The sequence below is a fragment of the Borostomias antarcticus genome, assembly GCF_949987555.1.
Source record: "Borostomias antarcticus genome assembly, chromosome: 3".
Classification (NCBI taxonomy): domain Eukaryota; kingdom Metazoa; phylum Chordata; class Actinopteri; order Stomiiformes; family Stomiidae; genus Borostomias; species Borostomias antarcticus.
The window spans coordinates 6,584,835-6,610,735 of NC_140236.1; the positions used below are offsets into that span (position 1 = coordinate 6,584,835).

Genomic DNA, 25,901 nt, shown 5'->3' on the forward strand with positions numbered 1-25,901 from the left:
AATGCCTGAGGAACAGCTTCGGCCGGTTTGGATTACCAGAGATGCTGGTCTCTGACAACGGGACTTGCTTTACTAGTAGAGACTTTCAGGAATTCATGGTGCGGAATGGTATCCAGCATGTCACCACCGCCCCCTGGCATCCAGCTTCCAACGGCCTGGCTGAGAGGGGGGTGCAGACACTGAAGGCCCTCTTGAAGAAGAGTGCAGGGGGGTCGGTTGAGACAAAGCTGTCACATGCCTTGTTCAGTTACAGGATTACGCCTCAGTCCACCACCGGCAAATCTCCTGCAGAGCTGCTGCTTGGCAGGAAACTGCGGTCAACTCTGGATCTTCTGCACCCAGATCTTCAGTCGCGGGTGCAACACAAACAGCTGAAGCAGAAGGAACAGCACGATCAGCACGCCAGAGCAAGGAGTCTCCAGGAGGGGGCTCCAGTCTACACCAAGAACTTCAGTTCTGGGCCCACCTGGATACCCGGCACTGTAGAGTGCGTGACTGGTCCGGTGTCATGCACAGTGCTGCTGGGTAGTGGTCAGCGGGTCAGACGACATGTGGACCACGTACGGCATCGTCCAGTTTCCCCATCACCTACCAACGGGGAAGGGGGCTCATGCCTAGACACTCCCAGGGAACTTCCCCGGGCTCGGTGTCTGTCTGCCGTCCCTGAAATGGACATAACAGAGCCCCTCCCAGTTCCCTCTGTAGTGGGGTACGGCCTACCTGAGCTGGGGGTCAACAGAGATGTGTCCCAGCCTTCCCTGCCGACCTCCCCTGTGACTTTGTCTACTCCACCAGCACTGAGGAGGTCTACCAGGGAGACCCGACCGCCAGATTACTTTAGACCGTAGGATATGTTGGACTTTGTTCTCAGGGTTCTGTTCAATGCTGTTTTCAGACTGTCTTTATCAGGGGGGGGAAGGGTGTAATATCCTGGCTGGTTTGACTTGTAATGTATTTACCTGTCCACTAGATGGAGACACTAGGGTTCATCTGTACACTATATATAGGTGCTTCCTGTTTCATAGGGGGCGCTCTGAGCAGCCATGTTGGTGGTGCCACAGTCAATTGTTTGGTGTGCTCTACTCCTGTGGAAGTAAACAGTCAACTCGCCTTATTGGTCTCTGCGTGTTCCTTGGATAACTCGGCTATTACACTCTGGATACCCTCAACAATAATATCCTGACAGAGAGAGAGGGGGGGGGGGGGGGGAGTGAGAGAGAGATGAGACATGATCAATGATCATTTTTAAATTATAAATGATTAAATGACAGATTCTGGAAAATATAAAAACATAGTTGCATGTATTGTATACTTACTTAGTGGAAAAGGCTGCATGGCCCTCTGAATACCCTCATCAACAATGGACAATGAACCACACAAGTTAGGGCCGGGCATCCTTTGAGAGACAGGGGAGGGGGGGTAATAATGAGTCACATGATCACACTATCTTCAGTCTAAAAAGCTGCTACATTATTATGAATGATTTTATAATAATAACAACAATTTCATATCAACTTACTATAAGTTTCCTCAGTAGCTCACTCTTCTCTGACACTTTGTCAATGACAGTGTCTGTGTCCAAAGCAACAAGGACGTCTTTTTCAGTGGCCATCAACATGAAGGCTTCCAATTTGCTGGCAGACAGGCTGCTCCTCTGCTTTTGATATATTTCAGTGTTGAGAATGACTTTTTTAACCTAGCCCCTTAGTAACAGTCCTGAAAGGAGCTAGGCTTACCAGTCAACTGGCTGGTAAATTATCCATTACCAATAGATTTTTAGCAGCTAGCCATTGGCTAGTAAATGGCTAGGGTTAATTTTGGACCATGGCCACACACAGCTCACGTTAGCCTGCTCCTCTTTTTCTTCGAAGATATAACGTTAAGTAGCCCAGCAGCAGCAACACTGCTAGGCTAGGCCAGAATAGATAACGTTAGTAATAGCGCTAGTGCTAATTGCCAAGCTAACGTGCTAATGTTAGCACTTCTAGTACTGACGTTATCTGGCTGGCCTAGACAAACAGTGTTAACGCTAGCTAGCTCAAACGTAGCTAGCTACAACCCGATTAGCTTGGCAGGGAGGTGGGTAGCTAGATAATGCTAGCTAGCTGTACCTAGCTAATGCTAGCTGGCGCTAGCCAGCAGATAGCCGTCACCCATATTCATATTTAGCTATAGCTTTTTTAGCTTTCAGCTATATTTCCTTACCGTTTCAACTACACACTCCTCCTGCTCACTCTGTCCTTCCTCGGCTTCCCTGTCCTGCTCTCGGCCACCATGGCCACCAGCCACCTCTCCTTCAAGTTCGTGTTCAACATGGTGTTGCTGCACAACGTCGGCTGTAGACGTTGAAGCAGCCCCTGGCGCAAACATATCAGTCATTTTTGCACATGTTGCAGCATCCGCCTCAATACTTCTTTCTCCATCCACTGACTTTTGGCTCTCTAACGGCCCACGCAAATGACACCTGAAACTAACAGAGGGAGGGGTGGGGCCTACATATGATTGGGCCAGCCCAGTGTCAGTATAGAAAATGGACCATTGGGCCGCTGTCCCTGCTCTATGGGCCGTTCGTTAGCCCCCAAAGAAAAAAATATATATATATTTTTTTAGATCGGCCCACAAGTAGGTCCGGCCCACCGGGCATTTGCCCGGTACGCCACATGGCCAGTCCAGCCCTGCCAGTCATGCATAGTCAGCACGAACGGTGCTTTTGTTTCAGACTCCCTGACTATAAAAAACACCTTCCTCATATTATCTTCACTGAGACTGAGACCATATCAGCGCATTCATCTCTAGCTGCAAATCCTTCAGTTAATTTTGTCAGTTTGTTTTGATTGTCTCGTTATGTTGAGTGTGTGCAGGTGTAGTACACCAGATGTAGCAGGCACAGTTTGGATGTAGCATGCTGCATCTGGCGTAGCCTACTGAAAAGAACCAGAACCACCCAACAGAGGGAGGAGCTGGTTTCTGGGTTCAATAGCGAATTGCGCTGCCACCACCTTTTTTTAACCGGTGGGGTCCGGCGTCAGAACACACACACACACACACACACACCACACAGGCGTTAGAAAAAGAACATGGCTATATTAATCATTTCATTTCAAATGCACACCAGCATGGCTCGGGACGCTCCCCAAACCCCCTATAGCTGCCCGCCCCCCCAGACGCTCCAGGCTTAAATTATAACACTGCACTCTCACTGCAAAATAATGTAAACTGCACTGCAAAAGAGTATAACTGCACTCTCACTGCAAACGAAACATGCACGTGTAAAACCAAAACTCCAAAACAACCGGCCTGCCACATCGTCTGAGATCGGGACACATGACTTTCCCTCTCCGAAAGCTTAGCTTCAGTTAATATAAGATGCATTCATTAACAATGGTTATGGTAAGCCATAGTTTGTGACAGGCTGTTGACATGCGACAGCCCTGAAAATGATGTTGAAGGGAATTCCAAACGAGCGTTATTTTGACACTCTACTCCCCATGCCCATTTTACAGCATTGCCACCCATTGGATATAATCGGAATTACACACTCTATTCAAGGAGGGGAATCAGGACAAAATGAGTTTGTTGCCTTAGTCATATTAATTTTGTTATTTTTATTAAATTTTTGCACAGGCCATAATAATAAACTTATTTAACCTAACTATATAAATAATTAATACTTCTTCCTTGACTTGAGTCAGTCATGGCAATTCTAGAATTAGAAGTTTGGCCATACTGTAACAGATTGTCTCACAATGATATGACATCATATTTGAACACAATGATGTCACAGTATGACTATGACAGCCACATTCTAGTTCATAGTTAAATTTTTCTCTGTCAGTGGTCAGTGACATTTTGAAGTGGTTGGTGTATGCAATGCAATCCAGTGCTCCTAACTTCTCCATGGCCTCCCTGCACATTGGGGATCTGCACCCCGACGTGACAGAGGCCATGCTGTATGATTTATTTAGCCCCATGGGGACACTCCATTCTATCCGGGTCTGTAGAGACAGGATCACCAGGCGCTCCTCAAGATACGCATATGTCAACTTCCAGCAGCCAGCTGACGCCAAACGCGCTCTTGACACCTTGAGCTATGAAACAGTCATGGGCCGACAGCTCCGGATCACGTGGTCTCAACGCGACCGCACCCTGAGGGACAACGGAATTGGGAACATCTTCCTGAAGGGTTTGGAGAAGTCCATCGACAGCCAGGCCCTGTATGACACCTTCTCCGCCTTCGGCACCATCCTCTCCTGTAAAGTGGAGAGTGACGAGAACGGCTCCAAGGGCTACGGCTTTGTGCACTTTGAGGCTCCGGAGGACGCTGAGAGGGCCATCAAGAGGATCAATGGCATGCTCCTCAACGGTAAAAAGGTGTTTGCTGGCCCTTTCAAATCCAGAAATGTACGAGAGGCCGAGCTGGGCGACCAAATCAAACAGTGTACCGGCATCAGTCTCTACATAAAGAACTTGAAGGAAGAGATTGATGAGATGCGACTGAGGAAGGAGTTCTCTCCCTTTGGTACCATCATTAGTGCCAAAGTCGTGATGGAGCGCGGCCGCAGCAAGGGCTTTGGGTTTGTGTGTCTGTCCTCCCCTGAGGAGGCCTCCCGGGCCATTGCAGCGCTGAACGGACGCATCCTGGCCACCAAGCCCCTGTATGTGGCCCTGGCCCGGCCCAAGAAACAGCCACGGGTGTATCTAACCAACAGATACAGGCAGCGAATGGCCGTCAGGCGTGCCATGCCCAGCATGGAGATCAAACTGCCTGCACAGCCCTCTGGATCCTCCATGGCTGCCATCCCTCACACGTCCATCCAGTGTGTCTCCGCCCAGACCATGGGCCCTCGTCCAACCTCGGCTCCTACAGCTCCTGCGCGTCCTGCTGTCTACCCGCTGGGCATTCGGGAGCGTGCGAGAGAATGGAGGTCTCGGACGACCTCCATTCTGGCTGCCACTCCACCACAGCAGCGGAAGCAGATGCTGGGTGAGTGTAGTGGTCTGGTTGACTGTTCACTGTTAATTGTCTGGTTCACTGCCAATTGCCTGACCCACACTTAAAGCCCTTGTAAAGCCTGTGCCCCCAGTTAATTTAAATTAACCGTCCAATTTTCCCCTCAAGAACACAACATGGAGCCTTGGTCCACGTCCATCCAGTGTGTCTCCGCCCAGACCATGGGCCCTCGTCCAACCTCGGCTCCTACAGCTCCTGCGCGTCCTGCTGTCTACCCGCTGGGCATTCGGGAGCGTGCGAGAGAATGGAGGTCTCGGACGACCTCCATTCTGGCTGCCACTCCACCACAGCAGCGGAAGCAGATGCTGGGTGAGTGTAGTGGTCTGGTTGACTGTTCACTGTTAATTGTCTGGTTCACTGCCAATTGCCTGACCCACACTTAAAGCCCTTGTAAAGCCTGTGCCCCCAGTTAATTTAAATTAACCGTCCAATTTTCCCCTCAAGAACACAACATGGAGCCTTGGTCCAGCCCACACGGGACCATGTCGGGTTACCAAAAGGTAAGTAACCCCCCTAAAGGTTTATATTTCATATACCATGTAAGCATGGTCAGTCAACTTTATCTGGTTTTGTACAGTCCTGGACCTAGACCCACTCTCTATTGAGACCAGACAACTCTTTAATGCCAGGCCACTATAAAGGTTCTCAGGATCTTGTCATTTCTCAATATCCATACTCAATTTCTATAGCTGAGCTTAAGAGGGAGAACCTCAAGCTCAGGATTTACTTACATACCATGAGCAATGAGCAAATAAATTATTGGATTAGCTTCAGTGACTTTCTTTTCATTGAAACAGAAAACTCCACCTCAGTTGATCTCTACAACAATTGAGGATGAGGTCAACGACCTAGCGCTGCAGCTGGAGGCCAAGCTGAGCCCCCCTCGCCCAAGGGAGAGTGGGAAGATGGGATTTTGGCCTTGTGTTGCCCCTGCACCAACTCCACCTACTGGCCTGGCACTAGAGGCAGAGGGCAGGCCTCTGAGGAAGGACAGAGAGACAGGGCACTCCTGCTCCTACATCCGTGCTCCTGTGAGTGCCTTTAAGCTTGCTCCCCCTGTGATGGCCTCTCCAACACTCGAGGAGGTGGTCAACGACTTGGCACTTCAGCTGGAGGCCAAGCTGAGCCCCCCTCGCCTCAGGGAGAGTGGGAAGACAGCTTTTTGGCCTTGTGTTGCCCCTACATCCACTGCAACAATTGGCCTGGCACTAGAGGCAGAGGGCAGGCCTCTGAGGAAGGACAGACAGACAGGGCACTCCTGCTCCTACATCCGTGCTCCTGTGAGTGCCCTTAAGCCCGCTTCACCTGTGATGGCCTCTCCAACACTCGAGGCTGAAGTCGACTTGACACCTCAGCTGGAGACCAAGCTTGTGTTGAGCCGCCCTCTTGTCAGGGAGCAAGCTGGAGCTAACCCTCTGGTCAGGGAGCAGGCTGGGGCTAACCCTCCTCCTGCCAGTGGACCTGCCAGCACAACGCTTCACACCATTGGTGCCAGTAAACCCACTCCACCTCTGATGGCCTCCCTAACAATCGAGGAGGAGGTCAACGACCTAGCGCTGCAGCTGGAGGCCAAGCTGAGCCTCTCTCACCTCAGGGAGAGTGTCGCCCCAGCTGCCTCAACTCCACCGATGGGCCTGGCGCTGAAGGAGGAGGACAAGCCTCTGAGGTCGGAGAGACAGACACGACACTCCTGCTCCTCCACCCGTGCTCTGAAAGGCTTGGGACGACCTACTCGTAGACAGGAATGGGGTGAGGTCAAAACAGCCTGGACAGCCATTTGTTTTTTGATGCTCTCCATTTTGCAGGTTAAACAATATTAATTTTGTGATTTCAGATCTGACGGACATTAACGTCCAGCTGAACCCTGCATCAGTGAGCTCGAGCTTCACTATTGTGATTTCAGGTCTGAAGGACATCAACGTCCTTATTAACGAGAAAAAGCTGGTAAAGTCTATCTATCTATATATCTATCTATCTATCTGTCTATCTATCTGTCTGTCTGTCTGTCTGTCTGTCTGTCTGTCTGTCTGTCTATCGATCTATCAATTTATCTATCTGATATATATGTTCTGGGCTGAATTACACTGTCAGTGAGGATAATGCACTGAAAATCTTACTATTGTCTGTTTTGACAGATTTGACAGATCCAGTTTTGGATGTTCGCCTGCCTGTGCGGACAGTGCACACACACACACACACACACACACACACACACACACACACAGAACTACACACACACACACAGAACTACACACACACACACACACACACACACACACACACACACAACTGCACCCCCCCCCCCTCCACAGACACACACACACACACACACAGAACAACAACATACACGTGCACACATACACACACACACATACAAACATTTGTATTCTCATGTTAGCTTTGACACTAGACATTTCTAACATAGCCCATTTAGATCAAGGTTCAAGTCAAATTACCTGAGGTCATTATTTTGCTAGTACACTGCGCTACCAAGTGTGCTTCATGTTCTGCTGGAATGTTACCCGAGTTGGTGGAATGTTTTCCAGAGCTCCAGACTTCTGTGTGGAGAGCTGTCCTTCTGGTTCCTGGTTGAAAGTAGGTTCTCAAGGGTTCTAGACTTCTGTGTGAAGGGCTCTTCTTCTGGTTCCTGTTTGAAGGTAGGTTCTCCAGGGTTCTAAACTACTGTGTGGAGAGCTGTTCTCCTGGCATCATTCACGTCCGTCCTACTCTCTGGTTGGGTCGTACATCAGCACCACTAATCTCTCCAGCAGTAACATTGACCCTCCACTGTCCACTGGGCATGTAGAAGAGTCCACTGAAAGCAGTGTTGACCTCTGAGGAACACGTCCACGTTGTCCAGGCGTCCTGTCAGACAGTGTAGATGTGTCCCAGCCTGTGAAAGGACTGGGTGGCTCAGACACTGGGTGGCATTCATAGTGGTAAAACATTTGGTGAACAGTTATGTACCGCGGGTGTATGTCTTTTTATTATGGCTTCATTCAGCATACGGCTCCTGATGTAGGTGTCGGCCTCTGGTGTCGGCTCAAACTTTTGGTACAGAGCTGTTCAACAAATGTTTTCTGAGTCTCCCAGTCCTTTCACAGGCTGGGAAACGTCTGCACTGTCTGACAGAGGAAACAGGACACCTGGGGAATGTGGACGTGTTTCTCAGAGGTCAACGCTGCTTGAAAGGACAATGCTCGTTTTTGACAACCTGGATCTTATTTACGACATATACGTTTGACTCACCGAGATCACTTTGGTGTAGTTCGGAGGCATGTAGAAGAAATTTAAAATCCAGCGCGAGCCAAGTATATCCATGTAATGTCGGTGGTCGGGGCACTTAGAATGCAGTTTCTAAAAATCTATTTCCTGCCGCGAAGCGGTTGTTTTCATCAATCTGTCTTCATGAATCGCTAGTTGTGCTTACATAGAGCATAATCATGTGGTGGTTTTTCACATGCCTCTGTAATTTGATCTTTAGAAACGTCTTTCGAAACGAAATAGCTTCCTCACTTGCTCCAGCACGCATGCGCACAGCGTGCTGGAGCAACGATTGCGCGCTGTGCGAGGAAGCTATTTCGTTTCGAAAGACGTTTCTAAAGATCATATTACAGAGGGTTGTCAGGTTGTCAAAAACTAGCATTATCCTTTAATTGATCTCCTCAGCATGTCCAGTGAGGTCAGTAGAGGGTCAATGTTACTGCTGGAGAGATTAGAGGTGCCGATGTACGACCCAACCAGAGAGTAGCACGGATGTGAACGATGACAGGAGAACAGCTCTCCACACAGAAGTCTAGAACCCTGGAGAATCTACTTTCAACCAGGATCCAGAAGATCAGCTCTTTACACAGAAGTCTAGAACCCTTTAGAACCTTCCTTCAACCAGGAACCAGAAGGACAGCTCTACACACAGAGGTCTCGAACTCTGGAAAACATCCCACCATCCTGGGTAACACTCCAGCAGAACATGAAGCACACTTGCTGGCACAACGTACTAGCAAAATAATGACCTCAGGTTTTAAAGTAATTTGACCTGGACCTTGATCTAAATGTGCTAGGCTTTTCTCATACATTCCTTTACATTACTACACACTGCATTTGTTGTACTGAAATAAATATTTTCAACAATATAGCCTACATTTGTCTATGTGTTTTTGTGCGTGGCTGTAAGCCAGCGTTAGTATAGTATAGCATTTGTCCGGTTATCACTCCCTCCCTCCGTCACTCTGGACAATGTTGGCCTGCAGTTCTCTGTTGGCACCACAAGAGGCAGTAGTCCCAGCACACCAAAATCAAGAAGGACAACCTTGTCAAAAAACATGTCAACACCAGAAAGTAATTTATACCAGCATCGCCGTTGTAAGCTTACCTCGTCGGCACTCAATTCTTCCATTATTTTTCCTTTATTTCCAACTGGCTAAACAACAACTGTGCCAGCCAGCCAGCTAGCTAGCAGCAGCTATTTCTAATAGAACCAAATATTCATGGTCTAGCTAACTCGTTAAGCAAATAACTGTTTGGCTTGATTGTCTTAAAGTTAAATAAAGAAAAATAAAGAGGCAGAACAGACTATTTTCCTCCCTAAATGGATTGATCCACACGATTTCTACCAAGAATGAAACAAACACAAAAGTATGTCAAAACACGAAGGAGGCCATTCTGGATAGTGTATCACGTGACCACGGGAGAAGGGTGGGATTTGAGTCTGATCGCTGGATTCGGCCATCTGTGTTACATTTAATCATATTTGATATTCTACTGTTGTTTTAGTAGCCTAGAGTAATATCGATGTAACAGAGCCATAACTATCAATTCTAGGTTCTTGCCCCCTCTGATAATGCATATTTGTTTGAGTGATTTGGATTGCTTCTCAGGCCTGACATCATTTGTTTGGCACACTTAGGCTATGCCTGATCGTGGCTGTGGCTCGGGGATAGGCAATGTGGAGAAGGTCATGGGGCCAAGGGCAAGCATCTGAGAGCTAGGCTAATTTTCCATTGCACATCCACCTGTGCAAGCAGGTGATTATTCACTCAAGAGACGTTATGATACATATGTACATCTTTTATTTTACATTGTGTAGCATATAGTACAAAAAATACACAGACATTCTCAGTATAAAGTTGGGCGCAGACACATAACCTATATAGAATATTTTGGCAAAAAAAGATTAACTACCATGGGGACACAACTGTGGACAGTATACGCATTAGGTAAGGGTGCAATTGATGTGTCCTATATTATGCTCAACTCCACACCATGACTTATTATCAGACAGCTAGGGCACTGCAGATGCAGTCTTATGCAATAGATATATGGGTCCTGTGCAATAATAAGAGACTGGCAGTTCAGCTCAGATGCTATTTTTCTTTGAGGTTCTCTAAACCAGTGCAATGTGAAACTCATTTTTCAAAGCTTCGGTTTACCATCCAAGAGATGTGCAGGAAACAGTGGTTTTCCATCCATGATCAGAGGGACTTTACCAGACCATCTGATAACAATAATCAAATGGTGCCCTCTAGTGGCCGGACAACGTCACCACCACCATTCCCACATTTGTACTTCTCGTTTGTATTGCATAATGAGCAGTTAAGTCCAAGAACAAAACAAAACAGAAAATGTATTTAACAAGGCTCTCCCTATCATTTAGGGTCCAGACAATTCATCTTCAACATTTATTCACTATGCTCTTTTTGAAAACTTGCTTGCAGACTTGACCTTCACAGTACAGCTCCTAAGCACAGAGAAAAGATACATGTTAGGTGAATAAGAGTTAGCCTATTCACACGCACATTGACAGGCAGAAGTGATAAACAACCCCCCCCCCCCCCCCCCGCCAACCACTTCGCTTTTGCGATTGCGAAGTTTTTGTCTTCAGTTCAAACTTCTTACCAAATGCAGTTGATCATCCTCAATCCAGTGTGCCCAGCCTCTGTTCCGCAGAGCCACCAGCCTCAGCCACCAGCCTGGCACCCTCCCATGTCACCACTGACTGAAAGACACACACACACACACACACACACACACACACACGGAATATAATTTGTGCACGTTTACAAAATGATACCATTTGTCAATAATGTACAAAAACATCATCATATAACATGGAACATTCAACATTTTCTCAACTTGACTGAGCCTGACAAGTACCTTGCAGTGTCGGTCATCCAGTCCCTTGGTGAACTCCTCAAACTCCCGTCCCAGTGTGAAGGAAAAGGTGTAGTTTCGTAAGGGGCTGAGGGTCTTAATCACGTACAGGTCTCGATCACCTTCCTCAGATTCAACCTCAGGGCAATCTTACGTGTGATAGCACTGATACCTGCGGAGGGACAGGGAGCTTATAAGCCTGTGTGTGTGTGTGTGTGTGTGTGTGAGCGTGCTGATCCCATTATCCTACTCACTTTTTATTCATGATTGCACTGCCAAATTCCAAAATAATTCTATTGTTAAATTTTAAGAATATACAACAGTAACTGTGTTTATTGTGAATGATGATGAAGTAAATTATAGAGAATCATTTAGTCAGCTGGTGTGCTAATAATAATCACATTTTAATGTAGGCACAACTAAAGAAGTCATTGTTGATTTCAGAAGGAAAAATGTAGCCTACAGCACAATTCTATATGGAGAAGTAGAAATGCTTATTCAAATTCCTTGGTCTACAGCCACCAGAAGATCTGTCTCCAAGCCATTATAAAGAAGGCACATAAGCGACTTTATTTTCTATGAACAAGAAATTCAAAATGAGCACTGGCCTGTAATCAATCTGTGCCAATTCTACTGCCAGCATTCTAACTGGTTCCATCAATGTTTGGTTTGGCAACTTGACTTCTCAAAATCATAAACCTCTAGAAAGAATTGTCTGTATAGCTCATCACAATTGGTGCTGATCTTCCATCTTTAAAGAACATTTACACAAGCAGGGTTCTTAACAGAGCTAAGAACATAGTCAAGGATCCCAGACAGCTGGGATTGTGCTCTTCTCATATGGCAGCATATTCCAATGTAGCCTATAGCCTATATCGACAAATAGGCCTACTTGAACTTGTGTCTCATTTTCACACACAATATCAGTGAAATTGATAACATTTGACTGATTCAACAAGCGTAAGTAATATTTGCATAGTCAACAAATGGATGGATCAATGGTAAGTACAAGGAGCGAGCAGAAACACACGCCCTGAGCCTGACGCGCCAGTTGGTTTGTTACAGTCTCGCCCATCCAGCTGCCCGGCAAGGTAAACGTGTCAAACCAAGTCTCTTAATACCACCAATGATCGGTTATCAAATGATCAAGACACTAAAAAACTCAACTCTGGTCCTGAAAACCGTGCATACTGTAGCATCATCATAATGACCTAAATTCAATGAAGAAAATATGGAGATGACCAGGCGTTCACTTTAGATATTACATTTTTACAATTTAGAACTTACCAAGTGCAATCATATAATCCTCCATGTTGACATTGCTGAGCATGTCCCACGTCCCACAGAAGCCCACTGGCATTTTCAGACAGGGTGCTCAAGCTGCAATACGAAGGTGGAGGAAAAACTGTCACCTGTAGACAGAACAGGATGTTGGCTATGGCAGGGACTCGCTTATGAGGGATAGAGGGAGGTGTGCCTTCTGTTCATTCGCTGTCACCTGAGGGCTAAGGATGGGGTTGGTGCTCCTCTAAGATATGGGATGGGAACAAGACATGTCATACTTTTCTCTGCGTGCAGCTTGTATGACAATCCTCTTCTCCCCCGGGGAGCACAGACAATTATTAAAGTATTTGACCTACTGTAGAACATAAGTAGGTGACAAAGTAGTAGCCTACTTTCTCTTCATCTCACTTGAAGACGAGGCCATTTTTCAATTCGCCCATACATCACTTCAACTTGGAAAATGAACATAGTTGAATCTCTCTCTAGCTCCTCTCTCTAGCTCTCCAAATGAGAAACTGAAAGACAAACTAAACTATCGACACTATTCAGAAAACAGGCGGAATGCAGAAGTCAGGGGTGTTTTCCTGCCAAGGCTATTGAAGTAGAAAAAAACCCCTTGTGTGGCCATTTGACATTGCCAAAAACACCAAGATGAATGTGACTATGAAGATGAATGCATTTCATTTGTTCCTTGCTGATACAGTATATATCAAATACAGTAGTAATGTGCTTATGCTTAGATTCAATTCTGTTTGAGTGCCACTGTTAACAACTTGAGGTGTTGAGGTGTTGAATGGAAGTTGTTTGTTTGTACCGTCTCCGTTATCCCTTTTACATTCCACCATCACTGTCAGGTTCCATGCATCTTTTAGCACCGTTCTGTATGAGAACAGTAAAACACACCCATTAAAAACAGTCAGTTGCTCTCACACCAGTATTCAAAAACAGACAGACTAGGTTACTAGGTTGGAGTGGTGTCTCATTTCCATGTAAAACATGTTTGATCTTAAACAAGGTAGGCTATTCTAATTTCTTCACACTAGAATCAGTAAATGCCCTGTCTCGACCAAGGTTGCGCTATGCAATTTCACTAATACACAACACATCAAGGGCAACCCTTGCTGCTGTCTGTATCGGCACTAATGTGAACATTATTGCGTATGACACTCTAGTGTCAGCTGATTGGATTATAACTATGCTATACTTCGACCTACAAATCACAAGGCGCTTTCACAGCATTTAGCAAACGTTCTGTCCCGTCTCTGTTCCACCTCTGTCCTGTGAAGAGAAGACCTCAAGAAAAGATGCTCTACTGAAACAGAGCAAACTAAATCTTCCTTATCAGAAAAGTCACGCGTTTTTGACGAGGCACTGGCGGACGGACGTGGACTACTTCAGAGTCAAAAACCAACGGAAACAAAAAGCGACAATAATCAGTCCAGCCACAAAACCTATCCCCGCCCCCGCTAGAGGAGAGGTGGTCCTGGGGGAGGCTGTGAGGCAGCGGGTGATGGGGAGGCTAGCTCAGCTGGAGGAGGCGGAGCCTGTGTATCTCTGCAAAGGGGCCAGGACGACGTCAGCGTTTTTCTGCTCGCTCTCCGCGCTGTACAGGCTCTGCTCCCGGATGTAGCGCACCACGGGGTCAGGCAGCAGGTACCGGACGCTCCGGCCGCGGCGCAGCGCCCGCCTCACGTGAGTGGCCGAGATCTCGTTGGTCACCCACTCGCGGACCACGTGGATGTTCTGCCGGTGCCTCCAGAGGGCATCCGTCTGGTGGATGAACTTGTGGGCGTCGCTGCCGCTGCGGGTGATGCAGACGAGGCCGTAGCGGCCCGCGATCTCGGAGATGTCCTCCGGCTTCCAGAGGTTGGGGACGGCGAAGGATTCCAGCACGTCGGCGCCGCACAGCAACTTCAGCTGAGGGCCGTCTGACGGGGAGCGAAGAGAGAGGGAGAGATAGAGAGATAGAAAGAGAGAGAGGGAGGGAGGGAGAGAGAGAGGGAGAGAGAGAGAGGGAGAGAGAGATAGAAAGAGGGGGAGAGAGAGAGAGAGAGAGGGAGAGATAGAAAGAGAGAGAGGGATAGAGAGAGAGAGAGAGGGAGAGAGAGAAAGAGAATGGGGTGAAACTAAGTCACTGTTAAAATCATCACAAGCACTGAAAATCCCGTTTACACAATGACTACCCTGAATAGTGGGATTTATGATTTGGGGATGCTTTGGAATGTTAAACCACTTTCAACTGCTTTTTGATTTGAGAATCCTTAAGTTAATTTAGAATACCTGAATTCAAAAATAAATGGGAAAATTTTGCATTAGGAAAATGAACAAAAGGCAATAGCTGAAATGGGTGCGTTTCTGGTCAAATGAGATAAAACGATTTAGGGAGGTATAATACATGACATACTTCGCCTACGTAGCCCATGTAACATCAAAGGTTTACATGGGTTAATCGGCTTCATGCATGTGTGAGGAATGTTGCCAGACGAGGTTGGAAGGCTGGATCACGATGTTCCGAGATGCTGCAGACAATGGAGTCTTCAGCACCGTTTGTTCTTGTTTTACCTTTTCACCTCTGGGCAGATCACCTGCTGTCTCACCTTACCTTTCTCCTTCAGTTGGTGTGACGGGGTGTTGCCACTCTACCATACATTCACACCCTCTGTCTCTGGGTGTAGAACAACTGTAGCAAGGTCTTTCTACTTTTCAAAACTCATCGCCGTCAATATCACTACTGTAGTTTGAAAGACCAGACCTCTTCCATACAGATGGCAGACTATCAGACTATTAATAGATATATAGATAATATATTTAAAGATATAAATATGTAAGCTCCCTTGAACAGTGTTTGGCCGTAGTAGTTTGCTATACACACTTCTTTTGTCTTTGACTTGAGTACGCTAGTTTTCGAATATACCTCTTGCGTGATAGGAGGCTGGGCATTCAGGAGCGTGCTCCTCCATCCTCCTCCTCTTGGAATGCTTGACAGTGTCCACTTCGTCATTGTTCTGATCTGCGGCCACCACCTCTCCATAGTGGTGTCTAGGTAACAGAGACAAGATGGGACATGTTCCGAATGAGACCGTACTTAGTAACATGGGATGCGTATGGCTCCAAAACATTTCACACAATGGGGTGGCTTTTGGCACCGGGGTGACAGTTGAAGTTCAGCCAGTTAATGAGACATCAATGAAAACCAGTCATGCATAGTCAGCACGAACGGTGCTTTTGTTTCAGACTCCCTGACTATAAAAAACACCTTCCTCATATTATCTTCACTGAGACTGAGACCATATCAGCGCATTCATCTCTAGCTGCAAATCCTTCAGTTAATTTTGTCAGTTTGTTTTGATTGTCTCGTTATGTTGAGTGTGTGCAGGTGTAGTACACCAGATGTAGCAGGCACAGTTTGGATGTAGCATGCTGCATCTGGCGTAGCCTACTGAAAAGAACCAGAACCACCCAACAGAGGGAGGAGCTGGTTTCTGGGTTCAATAGCGAATTGCGCTGCCACCACCTTTTTTTAACCGGTGGGGTCCGGCGTCAGAACACACACACACACACACACCACACAGGCGTTAGAAAAAGGACATGGCTATATTAATCATTTCATTTCAAATGCACACCAGCATGGCTCGGGACGCTCCCCAAACCCCCTATAGCTGCCCGCCCCCCAGACGCTCCAGGCTTAAATTATAACACTGCACTCTCACTGCAAAATAATGTAAACTGCACTGCAAAAGAATAACTGCACTCTCACTGCAAACGAAACATGCACGTGTAAAACCAAAACTCCAAAACAACCTGCCTGCCACATCGTCTGAGATCGGGACACATGACTTTCCCTCTCCGAAAGCTTAGCTTCAGTTAATATAAGATTCATTCATTAACAATGGTTATGGTAAGCCATAGTTTGTGACAGGCTGTTGACATGCGACAGCCCTGAAAATGATGTTGAAGGGAATTCCAAACGAGCGTTATTTTGACACTCTACTCCCCATGCCCATTTTACAGCATTGCCACCCAGTGGATATAATCGGAATTACACACTCTATTCAAGGAGGGGAATCAGGACAAAATGAGTTTGTTGCCTTAGTCATATTAATTTTGTTATTTTTATTAAATTTTTGCACAGGCCATAATAATAAACTTATTTAACCTAACTATATAAATAATTAATACTTCTTCCTTGACTTGAGTCAGTCATGGCAATTCTAGAATTAGAAGTTTGGCCATACTGTAACAGATTGTCTCACAATGATATGACATCATATTTGAACACAATGATGTCACAGTATGACTATGACAGCCACATTCTAGTTCATAGTTAAATTTTTCTCTGTCAGTGGTCAGTGACATTTTGAAGTGGTTGGTGTATGCAATGCAATCCAGTGCTCCTAACTTCTCCATGGCCTCCCTGCACATTGGGGATCTGCACCCCGACGTGACAGAGGCCATGCTGTATGATTTATTTAGCCCCATGGGGACACTCCATTCTATCCGGGTCTGTAGAGACAGGATCACCAGGCGCTCCTCAAGATACGCATATGTCAACTTCCAGCAGCCAGCTGACGCCAAACGCGCTCTTGACACCTTGAGCTATGAAACAGTCATGGGCCGACAGCTCCGGATCACGTGGTCTCAACGCGACCGCACCCTGAGGGACAACGGAATTGGGAACATCTTCCTGAAGGGTTTGGAGAAGTCCATCGACAGCCAGGCCCTGTATGACACCTTCTCCGCCTTCGGCACCATCCTCTCCTGTAAAGTGGAGAGTGACGAGAACGGCTCCAAGGGCTACGGCTTTGTGCACTTTGAGGCTCCGGAGGACGCTGAGAGGGCCATCAAGAGGATCAATGGCATGCTCCTCAACGGTAAAAAGGTGTTTGCTGGCCCTTTCAAATCCAGAAATGTACGAGAGGCCGAGCTGGGCGACCAAATCAAACAGTGTACCGGCATCAGTCTCTACATAAAGAACTTGAAGGAAGAGATTGATGAGATGCGACTGAGGAAGGAGTTCTCTCCCTTTGGTACCATCATTAGTGCCAAAGTCGTGATGGAGCGCGGCCGCAGCAAGGGCTTTGGGTTTGTGTGTCTGTCCTCCCCTGAGGAGGCCTCCCGGGCCATTGCAGCGCTGAACGGACGCATCCTGGCCACCAAGCCCCTGTATGTGGCCCTGGCCCGGCCCAAGAAACAGCCACGGGTGTATCTAACCAACAGATACAGGCAGCAAATGGCCGTCAGGCGTGCCATGCCCAGCATGGAGATCAAACTGCCTGCACAGCCCTCTGGATCCTCCATGGCTGCCATCCCTCACACGTCCATCCAGTGTGTCTCCGCCCAGACCATGGGCCCTCGTCCAACCTCGGCTCCTACAGCTCCTGCGCGTCCTGCTGTCTACCCGCTGGGCATTCGGGAGCGTGCAAGAGAATGGAGGTCTCGGACGACCTCCATTCTGGCTGCCACTCCACCACAGCAGCGGAAGCAGATGCTGGGTGAGTGTAGTGGTCTGGTTGACTGTTCACTGTTAATTGTCTGGTTCACTGCCAATTGCCTGACCCACACTTAAAGCCCTTGTAAAGCCTGTGCCCCCAGTTAATTTAAATTAACCGTCCAATTTTCCCCTCAAGAACACAACATGGAGCCTTGGTCCACGTCCATCCAGTGTGTCTCCGCCCAGACCATGGGCCCTCGTCCAACCTCGGCTCCTACAGCTCCTGCGCATCCTGCTGTCTACCCGCTGGGCATTCGGGAGCGTGCGAGAGAATGGAGGTCTCGGACGACCTCCATTCTGGCTGCCACTCCACCACAGCAGCGGAAGCAGATGCTGGGTGAGTGTAGTGGTCTGGTTGACTGTTCACTGTTAATTGTCTGGTTCACTGCCAATTGCCTGACCCACACTTAAAGCCCTTGTAAAGCCTGTGCCCCCAGTTAATTTAAATTAACCGTCCAATTTTCCCCTCAAGAACACAACATGGAGCCTTGGTCCAGCCCACACGGGACCATGTCGGGTTACCAAAAGGTAAGTAACCCCCCTAAAGGTTTATATTTCATATACCATGTAAGCATGGTCAGTCAACTTTATCTGGTTTTGTACAGTCCTGGACCTAGACCCACTCTCTATTGAGACCAGACAACTCTTTAATGCCAGGCCACTATAAAGGTTCTCAGGATCTTGTCATTTCTCAATATCCATACTCAATTTCTATAGCTGAGCTTAAGAGGGAGAACCTCAAGCTCAGGATTTACTTACATACCATGAGCAATGAGCAAATAAATTATTGGATTAGCTTCAGTGACTTTCTTTTCATTGAAACAGAAAACTCCACCTCAGTTGATCTCTACAACAATTGAGGATGAGGTCAACGACCTAGCGCTGCAGCTGGAGGCCAAGCTGAGCCCCCCTCGCCCAAGGGAGAGTGGGAAGATGGGATTTTGGCCTTGTGTTGCCCCTGCACCAACTCCACCTACTGGCCTGGCACTAGAGGCAGAGGGCAGGCCTCTGAGGAAGGACAGAGAGACAGGGCACTCCTGCTCCTACATCCGTGCTCCTGTGAGTGCCTTTAAGCTTGCTCCCCCTGTGATGGCCTCTCCAACACTCGAGGAGGTGGTCAACGACTTGGCACTTCAGCTGGAGGCCAAGCTGAGCCCCCCTCGCCTCAGGGAGAGTGGGAAGACAGGTTTTTGGCCTTGTGTTGCCCCTACATCCACTGCAACAATTGGCCTGGCACTAGAGGCAGAGGGCAGGCCTCTGAGGAAGGACAGACAGACAGGGCACTCCTGCTCCTACATCCGTGCTCCTGTGAGTGCCCTTAAGCCCGCTTCACCTGTGATGGCCTCTCCAACACTCGAGGCTGAAGTCGACTTGACACCTCAGCTGGAGACCAAGCTTGTGTTGAGCCGCCCTCTTGTCAGGGAGCAAGCTGGAGCTAACCCTCTGGTCAGGGAGCAGGCTGGGGCTAACCCTCCTCCTGCCAGTGGACCTGCCAGCACAACGCTTCACACCATTGGTGCCAGTAAACCCACTCCACCTCTGATGGCCTCCCTAACAATCGAGGAGGAGGTCAACGACCTAGCGCTGCAGCTGGAGGCCAAGCTGAGCCTCTCTCACCTCAGGGAGAGTGTCGCCCCAGCTGCCTCAACTCCACCGATGGGCCTGGCGCTGAAGGAGGAGGACAAGCCTCTGAGGTCGGAGAGACAGACACGACACTCCTGCTCCTCCACCCGTGCTCTGAAAGGCTCGGGACGACCTACTCGTAGACAGGAATGGGGTGAGGTCAAAACAGCCTGGACAGCCATTTGTTTTTTGATGCTCTCCATTTTGCAGGTTAAACAATATTAATTTTGTGATTTCAGATCTGACGGACATTAACGTCCAGCTGAACCCTGCATCAGTGAGCTCGAGCTTCACTATTGTGATTTCAGGTCTGAAGGACATCAACGTCCTTATTAACGAGAAAAAGCTGGTAAAGTCTATCTATCTATATATCTATCTATCTATCTGTCTGTCTGTCTATCTGTCTGTCTATCTGTCTGTCTGTCTGTCTGTCTGTCTGTCTGTCTGTCTGTCTGTCTGTCTATCGATCTATCAATTTATCTATCTGATATATATGTTCTGGGCTGAATTACACTGTCAGTGAGGATAATGCACTGAAAATCTTACTATTGTCTGTTTTGACAGATTTGACAGATCCAGTTTTGGATGTTCGCCTGCCTGTGCGGACAGTGCACACACACACACACACACACACACACACACAGAACTACACACACACACACAGAACTACACACACACACACACACACACAGAACAACTGCACCCCCCCCCCCCCACAGACACACACACACACAGAACAACAACATACACGTGCACACATACACACACACACATACAAACATTTGTATTCTCATGTTAGCTTTGACACTAGACATTTCTAACATAGCACATTTAGATCAAGGTTCAAGTCAAATTACCTGAGGTCATTATTTTGCTAGTACACTGCGCTACCAAGTGTGCTTCATGTTCTGCTGGAATGTTACCCGAGTTGGTGGAATGTTTTCCAGAGCTCCAGACTTCTGTGTGGAGAGCTGTCCTTCTGGTTCCTGGTTGAAAGTAGGTTCTCAAGGGTTCTAGACTTCTGTGTGAAGGGCTCTTCTTCTGGTTCCTGTTTGAAGGTAGGTTCTCCAGGGTTCTAAACTACTGTGTGGAGAGCTGTTCTCCTGGCATCATTCACGTCCGTCCTACTCTCTGGTTGGGTCGTACATCAGCACCACTAATCTCTCCAGCAGTAACATTGACCCTCCACTGTCCACTGGGCATGTAGAAGAGTCCACTGAAAGCAGTGTTGACCTCTGAGGAACACTTGACCTCTGAGGAACACGTCCACGTTGTCCAGGCGTCCTGTCAGACAGTGTAGATGTGTCCCAGCCTGTGAAAGGACTGGGTGGCTCAGACACTGGGTGGCATTCATAGTGGTAAAACATTTGGTGAACAGTTATGTACCGCGGGTGTATGTCTTTTTATTATGGCTTCATTCAGCATACGGCTCCTGATGTAGGTGTCGGCCTCTGGTGTCGGCTCAAACTTTTGGTACAGAGCTGTTCAACAAATGTTTTCTGAGTCTCCCAGTCCTTTCACAGGCTGGGAAACGTCTGCACTGTCTGACAGAGGAAACAGGACACCTGGGGAATGTGGACGTGTTTCTCAGAGGTCAACGCTGCTTTAAAGGACAATGCTCGTTTTTGACAACCTGGACCTTATTTACGACATATTATAAGACGTTTGACTCACCGAGATCACATTGGTGTAGTTCGGAGGCATGTAGAAGAAATTTAAAATCCAGCGCGAGCCAAGTATATCCATGTAATGTCGGTGGTCGGGGCACTTAGAAGGCAGTTTCTAAAAATCTATTTCCTGCCGCGAAGCGGTTGTTTTCATCAATCTGTCTTCATGAATCGCTAGTTGTGCTTACATAGAGCATAATCATGTGGTGGTTTTTCACATGCCTCTGTAATTTGATCTTTAGAAACGTCTTTCGAAACGAAATAGCTTCCTCACTTGCTCCAGCACGCATGCGCACAGCGTGCTGGAGCAACGATTGCGCGCTGTGCGAGGAAGCTATTTCGTTTCGAAAGACGTTTCTAAAGATCATATTACAGAGGGTTGTCAGGTTGTCAAAAACGAGCATTGTCCTTTAATTGATCTCCTCAGCATGTCCAGTGAGGTCAGTAGAGGGTCAATGTTACTGCTGGAGAGATTAGAGGTGCTGATGTACGACCCAACCAGAGAGTAGCACGGATGTGAACGATGACAGGAGAACAGCTCTCCACACAGAAGTCTAGAACCCTGGAGAACCTACTTTCAACCAGGATCCAGAAGATCAGCTCTTTACACAGAAGTCTAGAACCCTTGAGAACCTTCCTTCAACCAGGAACCAGAAGGACAGCTCTCCACACAGAGGTCTCGAACTCTGGAAAACATCCCACCATCCTGGGTAACACTCCAGCAGAACATGAAGCACACTTGCTAGCACAACGTACTAGCAAAAGAATGACCTCAGGTTTTAAAGTAATTTGACCTGGACCTTGATCTAAATGTGCTAGGCTTTTCTCATACATTCCTTTACATTACTACACACTGCATTTGTTGTACTGAAATAAATATTTTCAACAATATAGCCTACATTTGTCTATGTGTTTTTGTGCGTGGCTGTAAGCCAGCGTTAGTATAGTATAGCATTTGTCCGGTTATCACTCCCACCCTCTGTCACTCTGGACAATGTTGGCCTGCAGTTCTCTGTTGACACCACAAGAGGCAGTAGTCCCAGCACACCAAAATCAAGAAGGACACCAAAACCACCACCAATCTCCACTGCACAAATAGAGTAGTGGTGAGAGTATTGGACTCCCACCTGGGAGACTGGGGTTCAAGACCCGGTGGGGATGACTTTATGGGACTATACCCCCCAAACCTCCACATGTTCATCCTTTCACTCCAACCTTTACCCCTTGCCTTATAGGTCAGATTCTGTCCCAACCCCAACCCTTATTCTAACCCATTACATTACAGTCATTTAGCAGACGCTTTTATCCAAAGCGACTAACAATAATTGCATTTAACGTAGGAAGAGCCAATGTACTACTACTTGCCAGAACTCACAAGTGCATCTTCTCTCTAAAACAAGTGACTAAGAGCATAATCTAGTGCTGAAGGCAAAGTGCAATTATCGCAATCTAAAGTACAGTGCAATATAATATAATACAATAAGTGCTTAGGTGGGAGGATTGTTGTAGTACTTCTTGAAGAGATGAGTTTTGAGCCTGCGACGAAAGATGGGCAGCGACTCTGCTGTCCTGACATCAGTGGGCAGTTCATTCCACCACTGCGGGGCCAGGACAGAGAAGAGCCGTGACCGTGTCGATCGACTGCAGGAGCCTTGGAGTGACGGGGCAACCAGTCGTCCTGAGGTAGCAGAGCGTAGCGGTCGGGAGGGGGTGTAGGGTTTGACCATGGCCTGGAGGTAGGAGGGGGCTGTTCCTTTCATTGCCCTGTAGGTTAGCGCCAGAGTTTTAAACTGGATGCGAGCCGCTACAGGGAGCCAGTGTAGGGAACGGAGGAGGGAAGTTGTGTGGGAGAATTTGGGGTGGTTGAACACCAGGCGAGCAGCAGCTTTCTGGACAAGTTCAAGAGGTTTAATGGCAGACGCCGGTGCCCCAGCGAGGACGGAGTTGCAGTAGTCCAGGCGGGAGATGACCAGGGCCTGGATGAGTACCTGCGCCGTTTCATTAGTGAGGAAAGGGCGAATCCTCCTGATGTTGTAGAGCATGAATGAATCTGCAGGAACGTGTGACGGATGTGACAACCCCAACCCACACTAGGGACTGGAAGAACAACACCAAAACCAATTCGTTGATCTCCACTGCACAAGTAGAGTAGTGGTCAGAGCATTGGACTCCCACCTGGGAGACCGGGGTTCAAGACCTGGTGGGGATGACTTTATGTTATCATCAATGTAACTGCTTTAGCCACTGACCGCTACCATTAATGTTATGGAAGCTTCTGTTCGTTGTTGTGAGCTCATGAGCTAACTATCCCGCTCTTATTGTGCTGGATTAGAATTGGAAGCATTGGAACTGATGTGTCCAGGCGACAAGACCTATCTTCATTTATCAGACATTATTTCATGTAATTTCAATTCACAGCTATTTCAGTGACATGGCTAGCTTCCATCCTACCAGTCCTGAACAGAAACAAGCCAGCCACGCACATAAACCAGGCTGGACCTGGTTTGGGTAATTTTGGGAATAGGTAGTGTATACTGTAGGGCACACCCTTTAATTGCCTGCACCTGTTTATTCCCTGTAATCAAGGCTTCAAGTGTTTGGGAGTGGTACATTTGAACTGGTTAAGGAGAGATATGCTGTACCTTTGTACAAGTATACATTTCTAAGCATAAACTTCTAAACATAAAACAAAGTTTGGAAATTTGTGCTTGGTAGATTTTTACTCTGTTGTAACAATGCTTCTTGGCAATACATTTTATACCATTGGAAAGCCAGTTTATTTCCCCTTAAATTGTGCCCCACTTGTAAGGAACATGGCTCGTTTGGTGGATTGGATGATTGAAGTCTATCAGTAACAAGGACAACAGTCTGGGACCGAACTCCATCCTCTAAGATGACAATGCTTGCCCCCACGGAGTGGGGTTTATTAGAGACTACCTCCAGAATTTGAGAATAGAGAGAAAGGAATAAAGAGAGTGGAATAGCCTGCCAACAGTCCCAACTGAACACTTGTGGGATCAGCTCGGGCATGCTGTAAGTGCTAAAGTGACCAAAACAACCCCGCTGGCTAACCTGCAACAAATCCTGGTTGAGGAATGGGATGCCATCCCACAGCCATGTGTGACCAGGCCGGTGACCAGCATGGGGAGGAGGTGCCAGGCTGTTGTGGCTGCATATGGTTCTTCCACACACTCCTGAGGCTTCTGACTGTATATTAAATGAATAAATTGTAAATTAAAATTGCCAATATGTCTACTTTCTTCCTTGATACTTCAATCATCCAATCCACCAAACAAGAATTAATAGCAACAGCAGAATAAGCTGTTTGGCATTGGCAGAGAAGATTTGACATTTTTCATGCGGGGCACCCCAAATACTCAGCTGTGCTGCTCATCCCACAAATGCATGTTCCTTACAAATGGGGCACCATTTAAAAGGGAAATAAACAGGCGTTCCAGCAGTATAAAAGTATAGTAACAACAGAGTAAAAATCTACCAAACACAAATTTCCAAACTTTTTGTTTTATGTTTATTAAGCATGGCTGTGTTTTATGGTATGCAGTGTGTTTTTGAAACTTTGTCTAGCAGCTAGATTCTAGCTGACTGTAGTTCTGCAACCTCAAACTGCAGGAAGTGTTAGCCAACTTCCTCACACTCAAATGAGTACGGAATCACCACGTGACCAGGTTGTACTCACCGCACAACTTTGGCCGTCTCCACCCACTCAGGCTGTTGGCTCTCCCAGGAGTCCACTCTGATCCAGTCAGAGCTGTCAGTGGCCAGCCTGGCCATCTCCACACGGTGACAGGCCTCAATCAGACCTTTCTTCTTATAGCCGTCTCCCACTGGTGAGATGATGCCCTTCACTACCCTGTACTGGCCTTAAGAGTACACGCAAGTTAGGCTAGGCTCAAAAGTGTTGAAAGTAAATAAGCAGCCGTTGTTCTCTACGGAAATAAATTGATTTGATTTGTAAGTAAATGTAATATAGGTGAAATACATTGTTAAATTAAAATAATCATAGTAACACTTAAATCTGTAACCAGTGAAGGACAGCTACTGATAGCCCACCTGTGTCCTCGAGGTAATCCCGGGCCAGTTCAAACATTCGCAGGTGCATGTTAGTTATGGGGTTGAAGGACCCACATGCCAGCAGGACCACTTTGGTTGGCTCCTTAAGCTCCATTCCTCACGTCAGAATCAATGCTGTACCCACAATAATATTATCAGCACTGAAGAGAGAGAGAGGACTACAGTATAATGATACAATGAAAATAGGCCTGTGATCAAATTGCCTTGTGTATAATCAGGTCAGGTGACTTCAGAACATAAAACCAGGGCATACTTTAGGGTATAATACGGTAGCAGCACTACAACACTTGTATTTTACAATAACAATTATAATCAGACCTACGAAGTGTGTGCTACGCTATTAATGTGACATCATGACAGCTTCTATCTAGCTAGCATTTATCAGCTAGACTAAACGTCTGGCATTACGGTGGCATATAATAATAAGTGCAGTCCATTTACTCACAACAGGAAATATTTAATTAAATCCTGTTGCCTTGTGTATAATCAGGTCAGGTGACTTCGGAACATGGCTAGGGTTGCACCGTTCCTCCGTAAACATAATACGGTAGCAGCACTACAACACATGTATTTTACAATTACA

At 47.2% G+C, this 25,901-nt stretch overlaps 1 protein-coding gene and 1 long non-coding RNA gene across 2 annotated transcripts; both read right to left on the reverse strand.

The window, feature by feature from the left end:
* Nucleotides 1-10,609: 10,609 nt before the first annotated feature.
* LOC311307524 lies at nucleotides 10,610-12,910 on the reverse strand. Its single transcript, XR_014630371.1, has 4 exons — nucleotides 12,449-12,910; nucleotides 11,165-11,333; nucleotides 10,907-11,006; nucleotides 10,610-10,748 (listed from the first exon to the last, which is right to left on the reverse strand). It is a non-coding gene; the product is annotated as an uncharacterized lncRNA (long non-coding RNA).
* Nucleotides 12,911-13,580: 670 nt separating this feature from the next.
* Nucleotides 13,581-25,434, reverse strand: LOC311307523 (nicotinamide/nicotinic acid mononucleotide adenylyltransferase 1-like). The gene is made up of 4 exons (XM_084436339.1): nucleotides 25,298-25,434; nucleotides 24,924-25,107; nucleotides 15,360-15,484; nucleotides 13,581-14,373 (listed from the first exon to the last, which is right to left on the reverse strand). Exons 1-4 carry the CDS (start codon nucleotides 25,410-25,412, stop codon nucleotides 13,970-13,972), a joined length of 828 nt encoding a protein of 275 aa, XP_084292465.1. The 5' UTR covers nucleotides 25,413-25,434; the 3' UTR covers nucleotides 13,581-13,969.
* Nucleotides 25,435-25,901: the final 467 nt, after the last annotated feature.